The sequence below is a fragment of the Chiloscyllium plagiosum genome, unplaced genomic scaffold (genome assembly GCF_037043375.1).
Source record: "Chiloscyllium plagiosum isolate Xiang-an unplaced genomic scaffold, Cpla_swu_hap1 HiC_scaffold_17, whole genome shotgun sequence".
NCBI lineage: Eukaryota > Metazoa > Chordata > Chondrichthyes > Orectolobiformes > Hemiscylliidae > Chiloscyllium > Chiloscyllium plagiosum.
Window position 1 is genome coordinate 73,657,476 of NW_028270155.1, and position 26,118 is coordinate 73,683,593.

The window sequence follows — 26,118 nt, forward strand, 5'->3', positions numbered from 1 at the left end:
CTCATTATGGGAAAGATGTGGAAGCTTTAGAGTGGGTACAGAGGAGATTTACCAGGATGCTGCCTGGATTGGAGGGCATGTCTTATGAAGAAAGGTTGAGGGAGCTAGGACTTTTCTCACTGAAGCAAAGAAGGACGAGAGGTGACTTGATGGAGGTGTACATGCTGATGGCAGGCATAGAGAGAGTGGATAGCCAGAGACTTTCTCCATGGCAGAAATGTCTATCACGAGGAGGCATAATTTTAAGGTAATTGGAGGAAGGTTTCAGGGAGATGTCAGAGATAAGTTCTTTACACAGAGTGCTGGGTGTGTGGAATGCACTGCAGCAGTTGTAGTAGAGTCAGATACATTAGGGACATTTAAGCGACTCTTGGATAGGCACAATGGAAGATAGTATAATGAAGGGTATGTAGGTTTAGTCTGAACTTAGAGTAGGATAAAATGCCCTGGGGGAAACAGGAAAAGTTATCTTCAGACCAATCAGGTGATCAAATATAATCCAAATGATGACTTTAGATCTGATTTGCATCAATGCATTCCGACCTCCTTTACGAGATGATCTTTCCTCAAGTAAAAACAAGTTCAGCTCTCGCTTGATGGAGATCGGTGTACCAGCTTTCAACCATTTAGCCAGAAATCTATTCTACTAATGAACCAATCCCCACTTTAATGAATGTGTACAGAAGTCAATATGATACAGATACTTTCTTGGGACTGGTGGGCAGACAGATATGGGCATCAGCCTCCCCAGTGCTCATCGGATGATTGGGTTGTTACAATAGAGTGGTGTTGGAAAAGCACAGCAGGTCAGGCAGCATCTGAGGAGCATGAAAATCAACGTTTCAGGCAAAAGTCCTTAATCAGGAATGAAGGCAGGGAGCTCTGGGGTGGAGAGATAAATGGGAGGGGGGGTGGGGCTGGGGAGAAAGTAGCCAAGAGTTGGTTGCGGTAGCAAGTCTGTTTCAGGACATGGTTGAAGAGCTTCAGGGCAGAGGAGATGACCTGGGGGTTGCAGTGAGACAGAGACTCACTGAGGTTCTTGTAGAGAGAGGAGGAGAACTTCTTCAAGGTAGGCATCCTTGCAAGAGGATCCGTAGTAAGGTTAAAATCAACTCTGCAAAAGTGAGGACTGTAAATGCTGGAAATCAGACTCTAGATTAGAGTGGTGCTGGAAAAGCACAGCAGGTCAGGCAGCATCCGAGCAGCAGCAAAAGCCCTTAATCAGGAATGAAGGCAGGGAGCCTGCATTGTTACATTGGTAATGTTTGAGTGGTTAGAGCAAAATCTGATCCTAACCTCACTTAACATCTATTTTGCAGCAGACAGCAGTGGAAATGAAACAGGAGAGCTTGTTAATTTTTAATTCCTTCAGAAGCTACGACTGTGAACTCCAACTTTAGCTTCTGTTTGCCAGATTTAGATTAGCTGACTGAGTATGAACTTGGACTTAAATGCGGGACCACTCGAGGATATAGGACACTGGGTAGTAAACTGCTGCAACAAACTATCTGGGCATTCTGCCCCAAAACGTTTATTATCAAAGTGTTATTCCTTCATAAGTACCAGCTGCAGTTTTGAGGTAGCATTCACTTTGTTCAGAAACCTATGTTCAAATCCCTCTCTTGAGGCTTGAACCTATAAGCAAGGGGAGGGAATGGTTTAGTGGTATCATTCCAGACTATTAATCCAGAGACTCAGGTAAAGCTCTACGGAGCTGGGCTCGAGTCTTGCCATAGTAGATGGTGGAATATGAATTCAATTAAATTCTGGAATTAAGATTCTAATGATGACGATGAAATTGTTGTTGATTGTTGGGAAAACAAAATCTGGTTCACTGACATTGTTCAGGGAAGAAAACTGCTGTCTTTATCTGCTCTCACCTGGAATGTGACATCAGACTGTAACTAACCTCTGGCTATAAATGCTGGCTCAGCCAGTGACACATGAAATAAAAAGGTTGATACTCCAGCACTGAGGAACTTTGAACAACAGGTGCTGCCACGAGACATTACATTGAGGTCCCAACTTCTATCTTAGGTCAATGTAAAAGTGGCAGCTTTAAAAGTAAGAGTAGGCCAATTCTCCAGTGTCCTGGCTAATATTTATCTTTTAACCAATATCATCAGAAAACAGATTACCTGGTCATTATAACATTCCTCTTTGTGGGATCTCGCTGTGAGCACATTGGCCGAAGCATTTGCTAGATTACAACGCTGAGTGCATTATATTTCAATGACCATAAAACGCTTCAGGACATTGTACGATCATGAAAGATGCTGTGGAAAGCTGCATAGAGATAGCCTGGTTTAATCTGTCACACAAATTACAGGAAAAACTTGTAAACTTGTCACATTAGAAATATGTTCACTGCAATAGAAAGTCTTCAGAGAACTCCTCAATGGAAGGTGACTAACTGAGTGATGCATTTTGTCTTTTTGTTACTTAACACTTTGTGACCCACATGATACTTATGGTTCTCACATTAATTAAAGGTTGAACTCTGATGACTCACCATGTGGAGGATCAGTATTCGTGCTGTCTGCAGTACATCAGAGGTGACAACCTGAAACAAAGAGATGAGACAGTGTTAGGATTCATGCCGTAATTCATCTGACTCAACTTTATTTCCACCTATGGGCCCTCCATCTTACTTGAAACTGTAGGTTAATGCAGGGGTATTGTTTTATACTGGCTTTCCTTTTCATTCAGTCATGGGAAGTTGGCATTGCTGGCTAGACTAGCATCTATTGCCCATCCCTAGTTGCCCAAAGGGCCGTTAAGAGTCAAACATATTATTTATCTGGAGTCACACGTACGTCACAGGTAAAGGGTGTTTTTTTTAATGACAATCGACAATGGTGACACAGACCCAGCAACTTTTCTAATTCCAGATTTCTTTTAGAATTTTTGTGTAATACTGGACTGGGAGTGTCACTAAGATCCACCATAAAGGGTGGAAAGAGCTGTACTCTCATATTAAATTTGAACTGATCCTCAATCGGTATTACCTTATGAAATATTGGCAATAAGCATTAGTAGTAAGAATGTTGGGATTTTTTTTGAGGAAAAGGAATGATCAGTTATGTATTTAATTGCTGACAATGTGCAAGTCAGCTAGTTTCACATCTTCATTCTTCTCAAGCTGAACCCGATGCATTTTTCTCTAACTCCAGTCTCTTCCTTCATTACTCAGTTTAATGTGCCACATAAAACTTATAGAATATAAAAGGAAAGCTACAATAAGTGTGTCATATATATTCTCTATCATAGATAACTTCTGTTAGCACTCCATGTATTTTACCACAATGGAATTTTTTATTTTACAATTTGTTTTTGTTCTATCTTTTGGGGACCAATGACTGTTCATTTCCAATTGTTCGTGAGAAGGTGGTAGTGGGAAGCCTTCTTAAATTAATGCAGTCCATGTGGTATAGATACACACATAGTTCTTTTTGGGAGGGAAGGTCAGAAGACACATGACACCAGGTTATAGTCCAACAGGCTTACTAGAAATCACAAGCTTTCGGAGAGCTATTCCTTCATCAGGTGAAGTGGAGGGAGGGAGTTCCAGCATTTTGACACAATGACAGTGAAGAAACTGGTATATTATTCCGAGTTGGAGGGAAACTGGAGCTTGGTAGCTTGCCATGTCTCTGCTGCTCTTGCTCTTCCACGAGGTTTAGAAGATGCTGTCAAAGTATTTTCCATTGTGGCGGTGTGCATACTGTTGCCAGTGCGTGTTGGTATTGGAGGAAGCAAATGTTTAAGGAGGTGGATGGAGCACCACAAGCAGATTTTGTCCTGGATGGTATCCAGATTCCAGGAGTGGTTTGAAGCTACACACACCTAAACAAGTGGAAAATGTTCCAATGTACTCCTGATTTGTGCCTTGGAGATGGCTGACAGGCTTTGGTAAATCAGGTGGTGAGTGATTTGCCACATAACTCTGACCTGTTTCTGTAAGCAAAGTGTCACTAATCAGTTTCTGGTTAATGTCTGGATCAGTGGTGCTGGAAGAGCACAGCAATTCAGGCAGCATCCGAGGACAGGCAAAATCGACGTTTCTGGCAAAAGCCCTTCATCAGGAATAAAGGCAGAGAGCCTGAAGCGTGGAGAGATAAGCTAGAGGAGGGTGGGGGTGGGGAGAGAGTAGCATAGAGTACAATGGGTCAGTGGGGAAGGAGATGAAGGTGATAGATCAGGGAGGAGAGGGTGGAGTGGATAGGTGGAAAAGGAGCTGGGCAGGTCGGACAAGTCCGGACAAGTCAGGGGATCGAGTTGCTGGAGGTTAGAAACTAGGATGAGGTGGGGGAAGGGGAAATGAGGAAACTGTTGAAATCCACATTGATGCCCTGGGGTTGAAGTGTTCCGAGGCGGAAGATGAGGCGTTCTTCCTCCAGGCGTCTGGTGGTGAGGGAGTGGCGGTGGAGGAGGCCCAGCACCTCCATATCCTCGGCAGAGTGGGACGGGGAGTTGAAATGTTGAGCCACGGGGCGATTTGGTTGATTGGTGCGGGTGTCTCGGAGATGTTCCCTAAAGCGCTCTGCTAGGAGGCGCCCAGTCTCCCCAATGTAGAGGAGACCACATCGGGAGCAACGGATACAATAGATGATATTAGTGGATGTGCAGGTAAAACTTTGATGGATGTGGAAGGCTCCTTTAGGGCCTTGGATGGAGGTGAGGGAGGAGGTGTGGGCACAGGTTTTACAGTTCCTGCGGTGGCAGGGGAAAGTGCCAGGATGGGAGGGTGGGTCGTAGGGGGGCATGGACCTGACCAGGTAGTCACGGAGGGAACGGTCTTTGCGGAAGGCGGAGAGGGGTGGGGAGGGAAATATATCCCTGGTGGTGGGGTCTGTTTGGAGGTGGCGGAAATGTCGGCGGATGATTTGGTTTATGCGAAGGTTGGTAGGGTGGAAGGTGAGCACCAGGGGCGTTCTGTCCTTGTTGCGGTTGGAGGGGTTGGGTCTGAGGGCGGAGGTGCGGGATGTGGATGAGATGCGTTGGAGGGCATCTTTAACCACGTGGGAAGGGAAATTGCGGTCTCTAAAGAAGGAGGCCATCTGGTGTGTTCTATGGTGGAACTGCTCCTCCTGGGAGCAGATACGGCGGAGGCGGAGGAATTGGGAATACGGGATGGCATTTTTGCAAGAGGTAGGGTGGGAAGAGGTGTAATCCAGGTAGCTGTGGGAGTCGGTGGGTTTGTAAAAAATGTCAGTGTCAAGTCGGTCGTCATTAATGGAGATGGAGAGGTCCAGAAAGGGGAGGGAGGTGTCAGAGATGGTCCAGGTAAATTTAAGGTCGGGTGGAATGTGTTGGTGAAGTTGATGAATTGCTCAATCTCCTCGCGGGAGCACGAGGTGGCGCCAATGCAGTCATCAATGTAGCGGAGGAAGAGGTGGGGAGTGGTGCCGGTGTAATTACGGAAGATCGACTGCTCTACGTAGCCAACAAAGAGACAGGCATAGCTGGGGCTCATACGTGTGCCCATGGCTACCCCTTTGGTCTGGAGGAAGTGGGAGGATTAGAAGGAGAAATTGTTAAGGGTGAGGACCAGTTCGGCCAACGAATGAGAGTGTCGGTGGAGGGGTACTGTTGGGAACGTCTGGAGAGGAAAAAACGGAGGGCTTGGAGGCCCTGGTCATGGCGGATGGAGGTGTAGAGGGATTGGATATCCATGGTGAAGATGAGGCGTTGGGGGCTGGGGAAACGGAAGTCTTGGAGGAGGTGGAGGGTGTGGGTGGTGTCTCGAATGTATGTGGGGAGCTCCTGGACTAGGGGGGATAGGACAGTGTCGAGGTAGGTAGAGATGAGTTCAGTGGGGCAGGAGCACGCTGAGACAAAGGGTCGGCCAGGGTGGTCAGGCTTGTGCATCTTGGGAAGGAGGTAGAACCGGACAGTGCAGGGTTCCCGGTGGGAGATCTCCTGAGGTGATGAGGTTCTGTATCGTCTGGGAGATGACGGTTTGGTGATGGGGGTGGGGTCATGGTCGAGGGGGTGGTAGGAAGAGGTGTCCTCGAGTTGGCATCTGGCTTCAGCGGTGTAGAGGTCAGTGCGCCAGACTACCACTGCGCCCCCTTTATCTGCTGGCTTGATGGTGAGGTTGGGATTGGAGCAGAGGGATTGGAGGGCTGCGTGTTGTGAGGGTGAGAGGTTGGAGTGAGGGAGGGGGATAGACAGATTGAGGCAGTTAATGTGCCGGCGGCAGTTCCACCTATCCACTCCACCCTCCTCCCTGACCTATCACCTTCATCCCCTCCCCCACTCACCTATTGTACTCTATGCTACTCTCTCCCCACCCCCACCCTCCTCTAGCTTATCTTCCACGCTTCAGGCTCTCTGCCTTTATTCCTGATGAAGGGCTTTTGCCTGAAACGTCGATTTTACTGCTCCTCGGAGGCTGCCTGAACTGCTGTGCTCTTCCAGCACCACTAATCCAGAGTAAATAGACAAAGTGTCTTCCCTGGGGTGGGGGAATCCAGAACTAGAGGGTATAGCTTTAGGGTGAGAGGGGAAAGATATAAAAGAGTCCTAAGGGGAAACTTTTTCATGCAGAGGGTGGTACTTGTCTGGAATGAACTGCCAGGTGAAGTGGTGGAGGCTAGTACAATTGAAACATTTAAAAGGTATCTGGATGTGTAAATAAATAGGAAGGGTTTAGAGGCATATGGGCCAGGTGCTGGCAGGTGGGACTAGATTGTGTTGGGATATCTGGTCAGCATGGACAAGTTGGTCTGACAGGTCTATTTCAGTGCTGTACATCTCTATAACTCCATGACTCTCGGTCAGTGTCAATGCAAGATTTCAATTTCTGCTTTCAGTGTAACTTGTACAAGCTTCTGGATGACTAACCCAGTCACAACCACAGCATGAACATCAATCAAAACAAAACTTCATTAAGTTCTGGAAATCCAAAATGAGAAAGACAAACTATATAACATTCCAGGTTTGATTCTGATTGAGGATCATTGATCTAAAACATTAATTATTTTTTGTTCTTCGTAGTCACTGCTGGACCTGCAGAATGTTTCCAGCATTTACTGAATTGCATAATGATTAATCCCTACTTTATATTTAAGGTTCTAGCTTCAGTTATCTCAAAAAGTCGAAACAGCCTTCCTGCATCTACCCTATCAAGCTCATTCATAACTTTAAAGACCATTATAAGGCAACCTCTCAGGCTCATTTCTACAGAAATGAGCACCAGACCAGTTCAATCTTTTCCAATTACTAAAAGATCTCAGTTTTGATACTATCCTTGTGAACTATTTTTTTCTCTTTCTCCAGAGCTTTTTGATCCCATTAATGTTAGACATTGGGGAGGAAAGTTGAGGATCAGGAATACAGACCTAACGCATTGGGCTTCATGAACAAGGTATGTTCACTGACAGCAAGCGGTTAATACACAAATTTAAGAAGGTAGACGTTCAGTAAGGATTGAATGGAGCAGCTGAGCAACTGGCCTCAATTCCAAGAATTAGTTCTCTGTATTTTGCAGTAAGTATCAAAAATACACAATTCAACCGGAGTGCCTCAGTGGCCGGGAGCACAAGGCATGAGTCAGCCTGTATGTTTTTCCGTATGAAGGGCTGATTCCTGATGAAGGGCTTTTGCCCGAAATGTCGATTTTCCTGCTCCTTGGATGCTGCCTGACATGCTGTGTCTTTCCAGCACCACTCTAATCTTGACTCTAATCTCCAGCATCTGCAGTACTCACTTTTGCCTTTTTTTCCCTTCAAGTCCATCCATTAATTGTTGTAATGTGGAACGTGCTTTTTGCAAAATTAATGCTAAATTATCCACGTTGAGGATAGAGATTCCAAGAAAAGATTTGAGGTGAGGAAGAGTTTGAAGTCATTCCTTACTTCAATAACCACCCTTTAAACAACTGTAAAGACTTGGCAGTGGAAAAGTCAAAGAGGTGGAACTGGACATGGGCTGGTCAGATGTCAATACCCAAGTCAGTAGCTTAACATGAGAATGAAGTCAACGTTACTGTACTTCTAAGCATAGCTCCTACTGAGAGATGGGATCATTCTGTTATAATTCACTACTTGATATCATTTACTCTATTTTTTAATCTGTGAAATTCAGTAGCTTCTATTTAATTCCTTTGATTCATTACTTTATTAAAACGAAATTACAAAGGATTAAACTCAAGACTGTGTTTGGTGCTGAATTGCAATTTAATATGTTGAGCTATGCTTGCATCTAATTTTGTGTGATTACTTGTATTATATATCACCATCTCAGATAAATTGAGGTTGAAATGGATGAGTTTAACTATCATGAATGATCAGGATTGCGATAACATTGGCCTGGGTTTGACCACTTTCAAGTAATGTAATTATCTGCTGATCATAAAACTCTAATACTGCATTTAACAGCAGCTTTAACAAATGAAAAAAAAGACAAAATGTTAACAAGATGTAGTTGTGCCTAAAATACAAATGCATAGAAGAACAGGAGCATAGTGTGTTCCATAGATGTTGAGATCATCTTTGAAAAATATCATGATTTTTTATCTGCTATGTGGATCCAGAATCGAATAGCTATATCAAAAGTAAGCAATCTTCTTGCATTTCTGTTTAAATCATCCAAAGCATGACATGATAAAGAAGGATTTGTGGTTAGGTTCATAGAGTTATGAAGACCTACAGCAATGAAAAAGGCCCTTCAGCCCATCGTGTCCACAACAGTCAAAAGCAACTACCTAAATGACTAGTTCCTTTGTTTAATTCTTGTGTTTGCTGATGAAAGCAGGCATTTCATTTAGGTTTCATTTTCTTAAACCATTCGTGGGACGTGGACATCGCTGGCTGACTGAGCATTTATTGCCTGACCCTAGCTGCTCTTGAGAAAATGGGGATGAACTGACTTCTTGAACTGCTGTAGTCCACCTGTTGTGGGTTGACCCACAATGCCATTCAGGAGGCAATTCCACAATTTTTACCCAGTGACAGCGAATGAATGGTGATATATTTCTAAGTCAGTATGGGGAGTGGCTCAGAGGGGAACTTGCAGGTAGTGGCGTTCCCACGCATCAGCTGGCCTTGTACTTCTAGATAGAAGTGGTCATGAGTTTGAAAGAAGTTGTCTCTGAGGATCTTTGATAAATTACATGAAGGAGAAACAGCTAGAAGATGTATTGAAGTTTATAGCTAATGGAAGAAATCATCAGCTTGGAGACTCCAAGCAGAAAGTGGCAGTTTGAATAGTTAGTTTGGAAACAGCTGCATTTTATCATCTGAAGGAAGGTCTCAGACCTAATGGGTTGAGGGAACAGGTGATGGATATATTAGTTAAAGTTTAATGGAATGTGAATTGGTTGAAAAAATATGAGAAGCTAGTCATCAGTGAGGTGCGAATAAAATGGAGTATAGAGAATTGAAATGAAGTTCTCACTATAAGTGCGGCTTTGGACTCTGTTTAAGTTATCTCCTAATGCTCCACAGTTTTGAGGATCACTGTTACAATTGACAGTTTATGAGATGACAGACAAAATAATTCTGACAGTAAATAGGAGGTTACCGGTCGCAAAGGACAACGGCCAAAAGTGGGTACTATGTCAAATATATACCAGAAGAGGCTAGCCATTGGAGAATTGCGACTATAAGTAGGTCAGAGAAGGTCACTGGAAAATATAAAAGCTTGATAAATGTACATGATGGAAGGAAGGAGATTAATCCCATGGATTGAGAATGTGAATTCCAAAGACATATGGCAAGAAAATGCAAGCTTAAGCTCAAACAGTGGGTTCAGAACAAACATGTTCCTAGATAGAGATTAAGAACAATTGAAATAAATTGTTTAATGGAAGGAGAAGGTCAAACAGTAACAATCCAGAAGGAAATAGAAGGCAGAAGCCCCTGTGATTAGAACATTGAACATTACAGCACAGTACAGGCCCTTCGGCCCTCGATGTTGCGCCGACCTGTGAAACAAATCCAAAGCAACCTACACTATTCCATTATTTTCCATATGTTTATCCAATGACCATTTAAATATCCTTAATGTTGGCGAGTCCACTACTGTTGCAGGCAGGGCATTCCATGCCCGTAGTACTCTCTGAATAAAGAACCTCCCTCTGACACCTGTCCTATATGGTTGGGAAGTCTTACTGGCTACCAGAACGAGTATGAAAACAATGTTTTAAAAAAAGCTGCCAGGGGGATCAAAGATGGTGGTGACCCAGCAAGTCTGAGTCTATAGTGCTCCTCCCAAGACTTGGGCAAAGTGGGTCACCTACCCCCACCACACTCACCAAATCATTCAAAATAGTTTTTACTTAACGTCATTCGTTGCTTAGTACTGAATTTAAACGATTTAATCTACAGTAAAAATGACTAAAGGGAAGGGAGCCCGCAGTTCTCAGCAGGCAGGAGCCCCTCCCCCACCCTCCCCAGCTTCAGCTGAGGCGTCCGCAGCCGCCCCGGGGGACTTACCTACAGTAGCGAGCCTCGCGGAAATAACCTCTAAACTTGATGCAAAGATCGATGCCTTCATTGAAGAGTCCCAGAACCGATGGGACTCACTCTCGGTTACGATACAAAAGCACGACCGACTCGTCAAGAAAATCGAGCGCCGAGTCGGACGGGCGGAGCTAAAGGCCGCGACCTCCGAGACGACAGCAGAATCGGCCATGGATCGGGTCTGGACTCTCGAACAACGACTTCATGTATAACTTCGGATCGCCGGAAAAGGCCAAGGAATTTTTGGACTCTCTTAGATAAATTGTAAGAGTTAATTGATGTTGTTTTGCTCTCCCCCCACTCCGGTTTACATCCCCCTTTTTTTATATTAATTCCTTTTTTTATCTTACTGTTTAATATTATCTTCAAGGGGTGGGGAGAGGGATTTATTTATTTGTTCCCTACTTAGTGATTTTCTCACACCCCGCTTTTTTTTATATATATATAGGCCAGGGGGTCTAGTTAATGTCAGTGGGGGGAGGTGGTTACCTTATCCTGTTTTATTTCTGTCTTTAGGAGCGGGGTTGTTTTCCCCTGTTATTTTGTATTATTATATTTAATTATTACTTGTTGAGGCTGTAATTTTATAGTTATATATGTTTATACATGGTATTAACATTACCAAATATATCCAGGTGTTGGTGTGGGTGGGGTGGGTGGGGGGAAGGGTAGTGTGCTCACTGTTAACTCTAACTCTGTAGTATATTTGAATTTTCTTCATCCTATTGAGGAGCGCCTGGGTCAAGGGTGGGGCACTGGTGAGGAGAGGATACAATAGATTGTTGGAAAGGAAGTGATACCCCCTGGGAACAAGGGGGAAAATCTCCATTTAAATACTTTTTTTATTTCGAAATAGTTTTTTATTATATCGATGTGAGTGTATTAAAGAGCCTTTATTTTTGTAAATTTTATATGCTCTATGCTCGGGATGTTCTGGATAGGGTTTCCCCTCCCGAGGGGTCTCGGACTTGCCCAGACAATTATGGTTGATCAGTCGGTTAAGTGGTGCACCTGGAATGTCAAGGGGAGTAATTCGCCAGTCAAAAGGAAGAAAATATTAACAAACCTCAAGAAAGAAAGGTTCAATATAGCTCTCCTACAGGAGACACACTTATTGCATAAAGAACACTTGAAATTATGACAGGGTGAATTTGATCAGGCCTTTTTTTCTTCTTTCAGCTCAAAAAGCAGGCGAGTTGTTATTCTTATTTGGAAGAATTTCCCTTTCAAAATCCTAAATCAGATAAAAGACGAATCTGGACGATGTATTCTGATTAAAGCCTTATAAATGGAGAGAAATATGGGGTCTTAAATTTGTATTGCCCCCGGCACATCTTTTTAAATTTATAATGGAAGCCTTCTCAAAATTGATGGCTCTCGGTGCTTGTCATACAATTATAGGGGGAGATTTTAATTGTATTATGGATCCGGAAATAGATAGGTTTCCCAAGAGTACTGCAGGAGTAACTCCCAGATCTAGACAATTGATGGATCCGAACAAAGAATTAGGATTAGTAGATGTATGGAGATGTCTTCATCCACAGGGCAGAGGTTTTTCTTTTTACTCCAATCCACATAAATGTCATACCAGAATCGATATGTTTTTTGCCCCCTCGATTTTTTAAAATTCCATATCATCCTGTAAAATAGGCAGTATAGCAATTTCCGATCACGCTGCTGTATATATGGAAATCAAGGCGAGGAACAATGAGACATCCCCCCGGCATTGGCGTACGGACCCCTTCCTGATGAAAGATAGTAAATTTGCAAAGTACTTCTCTCAAGAATTTAAAACTTTTTTAGAAATTAATTCAGGTACGGCTAGCAACCCATCAATGATGTGGGAGACCATCAAAGCTTACGTGCGAGGTTTGATCATCTCATACTCAGCCACCCAGAAAAAATTAAAGGGAGAACAACAGTGTCTGCTCGAAGCTCGCTTAAAAGCGGCTGAAACAACATACCTTCTATTATCAAATTACAAAGGAACCCGACCCTTAGGACAGCTCTAAACACCACGCTTACCCAAATGGCTAAGAGGGAAATATTATTTGCAAAACAAAGGTTATATGAATTTGGTGATAAACCTGGTAGATACTTAGCATTTCTCACAAAGAAAAAGAAGGCCCCTCAAACTATCACGTCTATCAAGGAAATTCTGACTCATGATCATAAAAGGATTAATGCAATCTTTAGAAAATTTTATTCTGGTTTATATAAATCGCAGGATTGCGCAGAGAGGACTAGGAGGATGCAGTCATTTTTAAAAAACCTGACCTTTCTGGACCTAACTCCGGAACAGGTATCGGTCTTGAATGTTCCCCTAACAATCCAAGAAATATTTGACGCAATCAGGCAACTTCAGAGCGGTAAGGCGCCCGGCCCAGATGGCTTTCAAGCTGAATTCTACAAAGAATTTACAGGAATATTGGCTGGTCCACTTATGGACATGTATCATTATTCATACAGTCAGGGTTGTCTCCCGCCTTCGCTGAAAGAGGCGAATATCTCTCTTATCCTCAAAAAAGGAAAGGACCCAGAAGATTGCGCGTCATACAGACCAATATCCTTGCTAAATGTAGATTTTAAAATCCTCTTTAAAACATTAGCATTGAGGCTAGAAAGGGTATTGCAACATATCATAAAGGAGGATCAGATGGGGTTTATTAAGGGCCGTAGATCATCCAATAATGTTAGAAGGGGTTTGAATGTGATTCAAGCCTGCCATCAGGGAAAGATACCAGGAGTAGTAGTCTCATTAGACGCGGAAAAGACATTCAACAGGGTTGAATGGTCATATTTGTTTTACACATTGGAAAGGTTTGGCGTTGGAAAGGTGTTTACCAAATGGGTCTCAACACTGTATAGTGATCCCAAAGCAGTTGTGATTACCAATGGATTAGACTCGGATAGCTTCAGTGTGGGTAGGGGCTGCCGTCAGGGATGTCCTCTTTCGCCATTGCTATTTACGCTAATAATTGAGCCACTAGCAGAAGCTATAAGGGCTGACCCTAATATAACGGCCCTGAGGATTGGTATAGGTAAACATAAAATTACCCTTTATGCAGATGATGTTCTTCTATTTCTCAGTAAACCTTTGTTGTTCGTACCTCGCTTAATCCAAGTTATTAATACAGTTAGTGTATATTCAGGCTATAAATTAAATTCTCAAAATCGGAGGCTATGCCAATGGGTGGCCTTGCTATGATACCCCACTTAGTGGACGGATCCCACTTTCCCTTTCGGTGGTCCCTGGAGGGTTTCTTATATTTAGGCATTTTTATTACCCCAGTATTTGGGGCGGCATGGTGGCACAGTGGTTAGCACTGCTACCTCACAGCGCCAGAGACCCGGGTTCAATTCCCGCCTCAGGTGACTGACTGTGTGGAGTTTGCACGTTCTCCCCGTGTCTGTGTGGGTTTCCTCCGGGTGCTCCGGTTTCCTCCCACACTCCAAAGATGTGCAGGTCAGGTGAATTGGCCATGCTAAATTGCCCGTAGTGTTAGGTAAGGGGTAAACGTAAGGGTATGGGTGGGTTGCGCTTCGGCGGGGCGGTGTGGACTTGTTGGGTCGAAGGGCCTGTTTCCACACTGTAAGTAATCTAATCTAATCTATTTGGTCAGTTATACAAGGCTAACTTTGTGCATTTACTGGAAAGGATAAGGCAGGACCTCCAGCGATAGGGAGACCTTCCAATTTCCTGGCTGGGTAGAATAGCCCTAATTAAAATGAATGTCCTGCCCTGTCTCCTATACTCTATGAGAATGCTTCCGGTGATGCTGCCGAGGATGACACTACATAAATTATATGGCTGGTTGGGTTCCTTTATCTGGAATCATAGACGGCCCCTCATTAAGCTGAAGAAGCTACAGCTTCCACAGGAAAGGGGAGGATTGGATTTCCCAGATTTTAGGAAATATCAGTTAAGTTCCCTATTAAGTTACATAGCCTATTGGGTCTTGTCTGACCCGCAATCAATCTGGCTGGACATCGAGGCTTCTCAAGCAAAATGTCCACTTATTAACCTTTTATTTTCAGACAAGAGGAAAATCATTACAGATCAATGTAAAAACCCTATAATACTAAACACAATTAAAGCTTGGAACATAATGCGGCAAAACGAGGGCAACTCACATAAAACATCCCCCTATGCTCCGATAGTGGGAGCATGGGGATTTCAACCAGGGCTTACAGATGTCACTTTCAAACTCTGGAGATCCAGGGGTATCTCATGTTTAGGGGATCTGTTTCAAGAAGGGGTCCTGATGTCTTTTGAACAGTTGCGTCAGAAATTTGGATTTTCTAATGGATACCTCTTTCGATATTTCCAAATTCGAGACTACATACAGAAGAAGACCACGTTATTAGATAGTCTTTATAAATCAGATAGAGAATGTAGAGTGCTATGGCCATTGGGGGTATCTTCCATCAATACTATTTATCATTTATTACATGATGAAGTATCGGGAGATATGGACAACCTGCTTAAAACATGGGATCAGGATTTGGGGCTGGAAATCTCTATAGAAACGTGGAATGACATTTGGGAAAATGCCAGAAGAATCACCATCTGCAACAGAACTCAGGCCATTCAGTTGAAGATACTACATTGGGCCCATATAGCACCGGACCGATTGGCAAAATTTAAGGCAGGAGCATCTCCAGTGTGTCCCAAATGTAAAATAGAGGTGAGCACTCTTGTACACTGCCTATGGACCTGTCATAAGATCCGTAGATATTGGACTAAAGTAGCAAGTGCTCTGACAGAAATCTTAGGAACGGAAATTAGAGTGGACCCTGTATCTCTCCTTTTGGGCTTTTCGAACTTACCCTCCCTGGATATGCACGGGAAGAGATTATTTTCTATTCTCTCTTTCTGTGCAAGGAAAAATATTTTGGTAAACTGGGTGGCTGAGGACCCCCCTGGACTTTCGAATTGGTACAGGTTAATCATGGAATGTATTCCCCTTGATTCCTTATAAATATGGTGCACCAAAAGACCATATTATTCCATAAAATATGGCAGCCCTTCTTGAATTACATAAATACAGATATTTTGGCCATCCTAACAAGGACTTTTATTTAATTGCGATGGTGAACCTGGCTGGTCCGGGGCCCCAGAGGAATCCTGCATGAATACGGGTTTTGTTACGATTTGATGTTAATACATTCCAAGCATGTATCTCACTACCCAATTTCTGTGTTATCCGTCGGTTTATCTTTTCTCTTCTTTGAATAATATAAGAGACTTAATTATGCACTCTGGTTAGTTGTAGGTTAGATTAGTAGATAGTTGAGCTTTGTTTTTTTTCTCTCGGTATCTTTTTTTTTGTTTGATGAATTTTGGTTATTATTTATTTAAGATTTAATTGTATATCAATGTTTATACTTGGGTTTTTTTAAATTTTTAAACTTGTAAAAATATGTTAAATTTTCAATAAAAATATCTATTAAAAAAAGCTGCCAAATAACAAGAACGAAAAAGCCAGATAGAATTTGGGGTGCATGCCCATGCCAGACAAAGGAATTCAGTTTTGTCACGTGGGTAGATATGCATGGAAAATTGCCACCTGGTGCGACTTATAAGACTAAAGCAAGACTAGTGGCACAAGGTTTTGAAAAAAATAACTAGGGGACCAAGATGTGAGCGTTGATTCACTGATGGCAGGAAAAACTATTTTGAAAATTTTCTTGGCTTCATTTGCAACAAATGCTTGGGTTGAGATCAAGTGACATTAATACTGGAGTCTGGTGGTGGAGGTGCTCGGAGCAGAAGTCTCCTGGCTGCAGTAGGCCCAGAGCCTGTACACTTGGCAGCGTAGGCAAGGCGGCAGCAGCAGTGGAGCCAGGGGCATTGGCGTGGTTGATGCTGCTCCTGGAGCGGGACTCCCTGTGATCCAGAAGACCTTGCAGAGACCTTGCAGGAGCTGTGCTTGAAATCCAATTTGACCAGAAGAAGAACTCTTCTTTAAGTAATTCTTTTTATTCCTTATGTAATTCAAAATGGCACTAGATTCTGGCGACAAAACACTTTTGACTGTACCTTCCTAGACATATGTGACAATAAAATCATTCATTCATTCATTCAGCAGGGAGATCAACTTAGGAGGGAAGTGTTTCTTTATCCTCCAAAAGAACCACCAGAGTAGGGGCGCTCTGAAAGCTAAATAAATGTGAATATGGCCTAAATGATCCCTCTACAGTTTGCTACTGCTCAGTAAAGTCTGTCTTGTCAAAACTGACTTAGTTCAAAGCAGATTTTTTTACTGACTAGGGGCAAATTTTAAATAGATCAGAGTGGTGCTGGAAAAGCACAGCAGGTCAGCAGCACAGCATCTGAGGAGCAGGAAAATTGTTGTTTCAGGCAAAAGCCCTACATCAGGAATAGGGCTTTTGCCCAAAACGTCAATTTTTCTGCTTTTCGGATGCTGCCTGACCTGCTCTGAACTCTGGTTTCCAGCATCTGCAGTCCTCACTTTTTCCTAGCAAATTTTAAATATCTTTGTGATGCACATAGTTGATATTTCTGGGGTGAAATCAGTAAATTTGTACACATTGTCCAAAATGGGATTAAAGCAAAATTCAAAGTTGGAAAGCTTATAGGGTATTTAAGTGTGTTGGAACTGAAATTAGGCAGAATGGATCAAATGTCACTTTACATCAGCATTTGGAAAATACTGGTTCCATTGCTACTGGTCAAAAGAAGCCCTCATAAAAGATGCAGAGCTTTCCAAAATGGAAATGGAGGAATTACAAAATCTAATTTGCCAGCTGAATTAGCTGGGCACTCAACAAGGCCAAATAGAAGAATTAGACTTCAGCATAATTGTGAAACTTGCTATATTTAGTGATGCTTTTTATGGAAATCTTTGTGATGGGTTCTCAAATGCAGGAACATTGATAGGTTTTATATGAAATGGAATAAATATTGTCCTTCACCTTGGGAAGCTAAAAAGATTAGAACAGTCTTAAAAGAACTGTAGTGGCAGAGGCGCTTGCTTTTGGTGAGTCAGTAAAAAGGCCATTTTCTTCAGTGAAAATATTGGAAAAAAATTCTAAAGAAGAGTTCAACAGCAATACTCATTGAATTTGGAAATTTGTGTATTTGTTATAGATAATGTGCACCCAAAAAAAAATTAAAGAAGATCGACGATCAAAAGTGCAATTTAAAACCAAATACTGGAGAATGGAACAGTCTCAAAATTGAAATGGATGAGTAGCAACAGTCAACTATCTGATTATTTTACAAAGAAAGGAGCAAGAAACATGGTGAGGAAAAAATGATGCTTTGAACTTCAATGTGCAAATAAAAACAAGGGAATAAAATATGCTTTGTTTATTTTGTTATGATATATTGATTTATTTTACAAAAAAGGGAATCTGTTAGTATTTAATATCGGAAAAAGAATAGAAAGGAGGTGGATAGAGGGGGCGGGGTTGCCTTGTTTTTTAAGAATGAAATTAAATCTGTGGCACTGAATGACATAGGATCAGATGATGTGGAATCTGTCTGGGTGGAGTTGAGGAACCACAAAGGCAAAAAAAATCCATGATGGGAGCTATACACAGACCTCCCAGCAGTGGTCAGGACTAGGGGCGCAAGATGTTCCAGGAAATAGATAGGGCATGTCAGAAAGGCAAGGTCACTGTGATCATGGGGGACTTCAATATGCAAATTAACTGGGTGAATAATGTTGCCGCTGGATCCAAAGAAAGGGAATTCATGAAATGCTTACAGATTGGCTTTTTGGAACAGCTTGTGATGGAGCCCACAAGGGAGTAGGCTATTCTGGACTTAGTGCTATGTAATGAGTCAGATTTTATAAAAGATCTTAAAGTAATGGAACACTTAGGAGGCAGCGATCATAATATGGTAGAGTTCAGTCTGCAGTTTGAAAGAGAGAAGGCAAAATTGGATGGAATGGTGTTACAGTTAAATAAAGGTATTACAACGGCATGAGAGAGGAACTGACGAAAATCGACAGGAAGCAGAGCATAGTGGGGAAGACAGTAGAGCAAAAATGGCAGGAATTTCTGGGTGTAATTGAGGACACAGTAGAGAGGTTTATCCCAAAGAAAAGAAAGATTATCCGGGGAGGGGATTAGACAGCCATGGCTGACAAAGGAAGTCAGGAAATGTATCATAGAGAAAGAGAGAGCCTAGAAAGTGGCTAAGAGCACGGGAAGTCAGAAAATTGGGAAAATTACAAAAACAAACAGAGGATAACAAAGAGAGAAATAAGGAAGGAGAAGATCAAATATGAAGGTAAGCTGGCTAGCAATACTAGAAATGATCGTAAAAGTTTCTTTCAATACATAACAAACAAATGTGAGGCAAAAGTAGAAATTGGGCTTCTCCAAATTGATGCAGGAAGGGTAGTGATGGGAGATAAGGAAATAGCTGAAGAACTTAATAAATACTTTGTGTCAGTTTTCAAGTGGAAGACATGAGTAATATCCCAACAATTAAGGAGAGTCAAGGGACAGAGTTGAGTATGGTAGCATTTACAAAAGAGAAAGTGCTAAAAAAGCTAAAAGGTCTAAAAATTGATAAATCTCCTGACCTCGATGGGCTAAATCCTAGAGTTCTGAGGGAGGTGACTGAAGAAATAGTGTAGGTGTTGGTTGTAATCTTTCAAAAATCACTGGAGTCAGGCAAAGTCCCAGATGATTGGAAAATTGCTGTTGTAACCCCCTTGTTCAAGAAAGGATCAAGACAAAAGATGGAAAATTACAGGCCGATTAGCCTAACCTTAGTTGTTGGTAAAATTCTAGAATCCATTGTTAAGGATGAGATTTCTAAATTCTTGGAAGTGCAGGGTCGGATTAGAACAAGTCAGCATGGATTTGGTAAGGGAAGGTCGTGCCTGACAAACCTGCTAGAATTCTTTGAAGAGGTCCAGTGAAACCCAGTGGATGTTATCTGCCAAGACTTCCAAAAGGCCTTTGATAAGGTGCCTCATGGGAGGCCGCTGAGTAAGGTGAGGGCCCATGGTGTTCGAGGTGAGCTACTGGGATGGATGGAGGATTGGCTGCCTGACAGAAGGCAGAGAGTTGGGATAAAAGGTTCTTTTTTGGAATGGCAGCTAGTGACAAGTGGCATCCCGCAGAGTTCAGTGCTGGGACCATAGCTGTTCATTTTACATATTAATGATCTGGATGAAGGGACTGGGGACATTTTGGCAAAGTTCGCCGATGGTACCAAGTTAGGTGGACAGGCAGGTAGTTCTGAGGAGGTGGGGAGGCTGCAGAAAGATTGAGACAGTTTAGGTGAGTGGTCCAAGAAATGGCTGATGAAATTCAATGTGAGCAAATGTGAGGTCTTGCACTATTTTCTAAATGGTGAGAAAATTCATAAAGCTGAAGTACAAAGGGATCTGGCAGTGCTAGTCCAGGATTCTCTAAAGGTTGACTTGCAGATTGAGTCCGTGGTTAAAAAAGCAAATGTAATGTTGTCATTTATCTCAAGAGGGTTGGAATGTAAAATCAGCGCTGTGCTACTGAGACTTTACAAAGCTCTGGTTAGGCTCCATTTAGAATACTGTGTCCAGTTTTGGGTCCAACACCTCAGGAAGGACATACTGGCACTAGAGCGTGTGCAATGGAGATTCACACGGATGATCCTAACATACAATGAACGGCTGAGGATCCTGGGATTGTATTCATTAGATTTCAGAAGTTTGAGAGTAGATATAATAGAACTTACAAGATAATGCATGGCTTAGAAACTGTGGACGCTGGGAAGTTGTTTCCGTTAGGTCGGGAGACTAGGACCCGTGGGCACAGCCTTGGAATTAGAGGGGGTCAATTTAAAACAGAAATGAGGAGACATTTCTTCAGTCAGAAAGTGGTGGGCCTGTGGAATTCATTGCCACGGAGCACAGTGGAGGCCGGGACGTTAAACATCTTCAAGGCAGAGATTGATAAATTCTTAATCTCCCAAGGAATTAAGGATATGGGGAGAGTGCGGGTAAGTGGCTCTGAAATGCCCATCAGCCATGATTGAATGGCAGAGGAGACTCGATGGGCTGAATGGCCTTACTTCCACTCTTATGTCTTATGGTCTGAAGGAATGCCTGAAACATAGTGGAATGAGGGAACAGGTGGTAGATATATTAATTAAGGGTTGATTGAGTGTGGTTGAAACTTTATTGCTGGAACAGCACAGCAGGTCAGGCAGCATCCAGGGAACAGGAGATTCGACGTTTTGGGCACAGGCCCTTCTTCAGGAATTGATTGAGTGTGGACTGGTTGTACACATATGGTAATAATCAGTGGGGCTAGTATTTTATGGAGTGTGGTTAACTGAAAGAAAGCTCTCGCAAATGTGTGACCATGGGCTCCGTTTAAACACATTATCTTCTCATGTATAACATTGTATAGTTATCCAAGCAATCTGGGAGAAGATACCACATCCAATGTCCAAGGCTAAGACCAGAACTGAAGAGTCCACAGTTGAGAGGTCTTTGAAACTTGGAGTATATTGTTTAGCCAATAGCTTATGGAAAGATCCTCATGAAATTGGCACCTCAAAGACTAGCGAGAGTAATAAAGACAGTTCAAATAAATTTTAGAAGCCTCTTGTGTACTTTTTGTGTTGGCCCCAGCATAAGTAGATGAACCTTTAAGATTTCCTAATATAAGGGAACTCCTGTGGGTGGGGGAATTGGGAGGAAGGAAGTAAAAAAATAGAATTGAGTTCATAGCACAAGTTTTATGTAACTATGGTGTGTTAGTGGAATTGCTTTAATGTGTACATAAATATAAATGAAACTAAGCTGGTTTTTGAGTAAAAATATGAAATATGTTATAGCAAAAACGGTATAGTGTTATCTATTTTTTGCTGTGTTTTTAAATTTCTTCATCAAACATTAACAGGATCATAAGATTATCTGATGGTTATCACATTGCTGTTTGTGGGACCTTGCTGATGCGTTCTAGATTCTACAGGGGTAATGACCAATTTACCAAAGTCTTCAGAAATTATAAAGATAATTAAAAATTACCATCTAGAATACAGAAAGCAGAAATTAAGGATCATGAAGATGATTTTTCTGCTTGGCCTCATTTCAACTAAATATGATAGACCTGCCAGGATAACAAGAGCATGTCGTGCTTTGTTTCTCTCTCCTTGTCTGAAGGCTCCTGTCATCTGCTGGGGCACAGTTCCACAGGCAGATTTCTTGTGGTTGACCCAAGTGACTGTCAGTGATACAACAGCCTGATGAGTGATGCTGTTGCAACTGACTCCAATTAAAGAGGTATATCTGCAGCCTCCTGTCAAGATCCTGGTTGACACTAATGACCTGAATATGGAACTCTGCTCAAATACCGCATAACAATACCAGAATATTGATGCTACGATACAATGTCTGACTGGGTGTACTATGACCAAAACAGGAATTGAGTTGGATAAACCTTTTACAGAATAACTTTAAAATTAGGATGGTGTTTGAAGCAGTGATGCAACACACTGAGGACTGCTCAATATTCTACACTGTCTTTCCTTAATCTTGCACCACTCTCAGTATCTCAAAATACACCAGACACATGGATGTTTTAATACCCTTGAACTCCAACGCCAAATACAATCTCTCACTCCCTGAATTTCAAACTCTAAGCTCCTAGACTTGGAATTTCAACTGTAAAGTAGGAAACATGAAACATAAGAAACAGAAGAAGGAATAGGTTCCTCGAAGTGGATTTCACCATTCAATAAAATCATGGCTTTGATTGTGGCCTTAATTCTACTTGACTGCCCGACACACGTAACCCAAAATTCGCCTGCTGATCAAAAATCTGTCCAACTCAATCTTGAACATATTCAATGATTCATTGGGGAAAAGATTTCCAAAGACCAATGAGCCTCTGAGAGAAGAAATTCTACCTTATCTCCCTCTTAAGTAGGAGGCACCTTCTTTTTAAACTGTGTATGTAGTTTAAGATTCCCCCAAGACAGAAAAAAGTACTTTCAGCATCAACATTGCCAATAATGTTTAGAATCCTAAAGAGCTCAATAAGATCACCCCATTCTCCCTGCGCTTGAATGAGTATAGGTTAAACCTTTTCTCATAAAACAACCTCCCCAGCTCAGGAATCAGCTTAACAAAACTTCTGGGAACTGCTTCCAACATATTTCTTTAAGTAAGGTGACCAGAACTGTACATTGTATTCCAAGCATAAACTCACCAACACCTGTACAGTTGAAACAAGACTTCCCAAGTTTATACTCTAATCCCTTGCAAATAGCAGTCAACCTTCTGTTTGCCTTCCTAGTTGTTTGTTGTACCTGCATCTGCTGAGTGTGGTTTATGTGACAGGAAGTAACCTTTTACGTTGTGCCTTGTCGAATGCTTTTTAGAAATCCAAATACAAAGAAATCTTCTTCAGCTACCCTGTTTGTTATATCAAAAAATTAAGTTGTCAGACACTATTTCCTTTTCACTAAACCAAGTCCACTATTAAGGGTGGGTGGATGGGAACCATAATAATTTTCTAAATATGCTGCTATCTCTTTAGTAATGGATTCTAGCACTTGCCAAATGACAGATGTTCTACCAACTGTCCATTTTCCAACGTTGTGATTCAGGGGGTGGTACGATGGCTCAGTGGGTAGCACTGCTGCCTCACAGCAACAGGGACGCAGGTTCGATTCCAGCCTTGGGCGACTATGTGGGGTTTGCACATTCTTCCTGTTTCTGCGTGGATTTCCTCCAGATGCTCCAGTTTCCTCCCACAATTCAAAGATGTGGAGATTAGTGGGATTGGCCATGCTAAATTGCCCGTTGTATCCAGAGGTATGCAGGCTAGGTGAATAGGTCATGGAAAATGTAGGGTTACAGGGAATGGACGGGGATGGTCTTCGGAGGGTTGGTGTGGACTCAATGGGTGAATGGCCTGCTTCCACACTGTAGGGATTCTAAGATTCTATGCTACTCTCACGGCATAGAATTGAGGTCAGGCTGAAGTTCATGCCTCCCTCTCTTGAAGCAGGGCTGAAGGCAGGAACGGAGACAGGTGAATACTGAGGTTGGCAGATTACAAAGCCTATCTCTATCCATCAGCCCAGTTCTGAAAGCTGGTGACACTTAACTTAGCGTTCACTCCTCACTCCATCCTCAGTCCACACTGAGCTTCATATCACCCATGTCCTCCATACCTACTCAGTGTCCACTACGGACAGACGTGCCTAAAATTGTCAAACAATTTCACTGTCTCTTCACGGAGACTTAATTCCAATGATTCAAAGCATGACTTTGAGCATACAATATATAGAGATTGTGTTGCACAACAGACGTCAGCCAATCTGTACATAGGATGTAAATGGCTTCTAACAATGATGTTAGATCAATCATCAGACACTCTGGTAAATGACTAATTACCAAACCTGTGTATTCACAGACAGTAAGTTGTAATAGTAGCAGTTAAAAACCAGTTATCAAACAACACTGCAGCTTTCAATCTATTCATGAACAAATTAAAGCAAACAAAATTAGAGAATGATAAAAGATAAAAAAAGTCAACACATGCTTTGCAGCAATTTGAAATCTCTCATTTCTACAGACACAGGCTTTCTTGGAATTATCTAGTTGCTCCAGCTCTACCACTGTTTTGTCTACAATTAACTGAAATTGCAGCAAAGACCAAAGAATCTAATGACTTGCTTGACCATTTCAGAGGGCAGTCAAGAGTCAACCATATTGCTGTACATCTGGAGTCACACGTAGGCCAGACCGGGTAAAGATGGCAGATTTCCTAAACCAGACTTTTTTTGGAAATCAAAGATACAGGCAGTTTTTCTATAACGCAACAGTTGCATCTTGATGCAACCCCACATTATAGAAAAATTGTGCTTTAGAAACAGCGTGTAAAGTGTTGGCAATGTAATCATTTTACAGCCATCACATGTTTTAAAAGTCTGCACTTCAGAAAGTGTCCCCAATTCAATCGTGTTCCAGTGAATTTGTGTTAACAAAACACTTTATAGCAGAATGACCTATAGTCTCACTGATGGTGACCATAAGACTTTCAATTCTAAATTCATTAATTTATTAAATCTAAATCCCAGCAATTGTCAGGTGGGATTTGAACTCACGTTTCCAGAGAATTAACTTGGGCTTCTGGGTAACTAATGTAGTGACATTATCGAAATGCTACTTTATTCCCATATATCGTACAAACATTCCCCTGAGATTAGTTTGCAACAATATCAATAACCTGATGTTACATATCACAGCTCAATGCTTTTAAGGCATGTTGGTGGCTCATAAGGTGGTCCTGATTTGGTCCTTTCTGAGATTGTTTTAGTCACAGCCAAAAGGTAAAAGCCAAATCTCCAGCATGCAGTTCAAGAAACTATTTTGAAACTGGTCTTTTGTCAGTGAACCAGTTTTCTGAAGGCAAGTAATGCAAGAGAAAAAAAAATCCTTAAACATTGAACAATGACATTCAATTTTCATCATTCTTTTTAGCAGATTAAATAAATCTAAACCTGGCATCAAAGACTTTCTAAAGTTGTGATTAAAATGAACATCATATTCAATGAAAAAAGACAAAGTGGGCATTTGGTAGATCTAATTAATTCCATTCTTTTGGAAACTTCTTTCTTTTAAGTATTTATCCAATTGTCTTTGGAAGACCTAACTGAAATTGCTGTTATCATCCTTTCAGACAGTTCATTTCAGATCACAGCAACTGACTGTTTAAAATAATACTTTGTCTGGATCTTCAGTCAGTCAACTCAAGTCTCTATCCTCTGGTTACCAACTCTTCTGCCACTGGAAAATGTTTCTTCCTTTCTGAACTATCAAAACCAAACATAATTTTGAACAGCAAATGTTTCAGGCCTGCGTCTTTTCATCAGAACTGGAGAATGTTGGAGTTGTTTTAGGTTTTAAGCAAATGGGCCAATGACAAAAGGTAGGCCATTGGTAACAGGGAGAAAGACAGGAGAGACTGAATGACAGACTTACAGACTGGCAAGGGCAAAGGGAATGCTGGCAGGGCAGAAAAAGAAAACAAAAGAAATAGGAGATACGCCTAAAATAGTGTGCCGTTGATTGAAAAGTGTAAGCAAAAGAGCGGAAAGAAAATGAAACAGAGTGGAATGGATGGCACCGTGGCACAATGGTTAGCACTGCTGCCTCACAGCGCTAGAGACCCGGGTTCAATTCCCGCCTCAGGCGACTGTCTGCGTGGAGTTTGCACATTCTCCCTGTGTCTGCGTGGGTTTCCTCCGGGTGCTCCGGTTTCCTCCCACAGTCCAAAAATATGCAGGTTAGGTGAATTGACCAGGCTAAATTGCCCATAGTGTTAGGTGAAGGGGTAAATGTAGGGGTCTGGGTGGGTTGCGCTTCGGCGGGTTGATGTGGACATGTTGGGCCGAAGGGCCTGTTTCCACACTGTAAGTAATCTAAGAATAGGGATTACAGTCGAAAATTATTGAACTCAATGTTGAGTCTGGAGGGATGTAAAGTGCCTTATCAGAAAATGAAGTGCCGTTCCTTAAGCTTACTTCATCTCAAAGCAGTATCTTTTTTTGCTGTTTTCATATGGATGCTGCTTGATGTGTGCATTCAGGAATTTTAGTCTTTGAAAGACATCAGGGTTGAGAACTCATTTCTCTATTTTTTGCCTCTCGATATCCAGG

The 26,118-nt window shown here is 42.1% G+C and overlaps 1 protein-coding gene across 7 annotated transcripts in view; it reads right to left on the minus strand.

Annotated features, from left to right (window-relative positions):
- fcsk (fucose kinase) overlaps positions 1-26,118 on the minus strand; it is a 387,175-nt gene that overhangs the window by 122,454 nt on the left and 238,603 nt on the right. For all 7 annotated transcript variants that reach the window (XR_015760001.1, XM_087996073.1, XM_087996077.1 and 4 more), the window contains one exon: positions 2,513-2,563. Coding sequence is in view for 6 of the 7 variants with exons in the window: in XM_087996073.1 (XP_087852199.1) it covers positions 2,513-2,563 (51 nt within the window). In the remaining variant the exon portion in view is untranslated. The remainder of the gene's footprint in view (positions 1-2,512; positions 2,564-26,118) is intronic.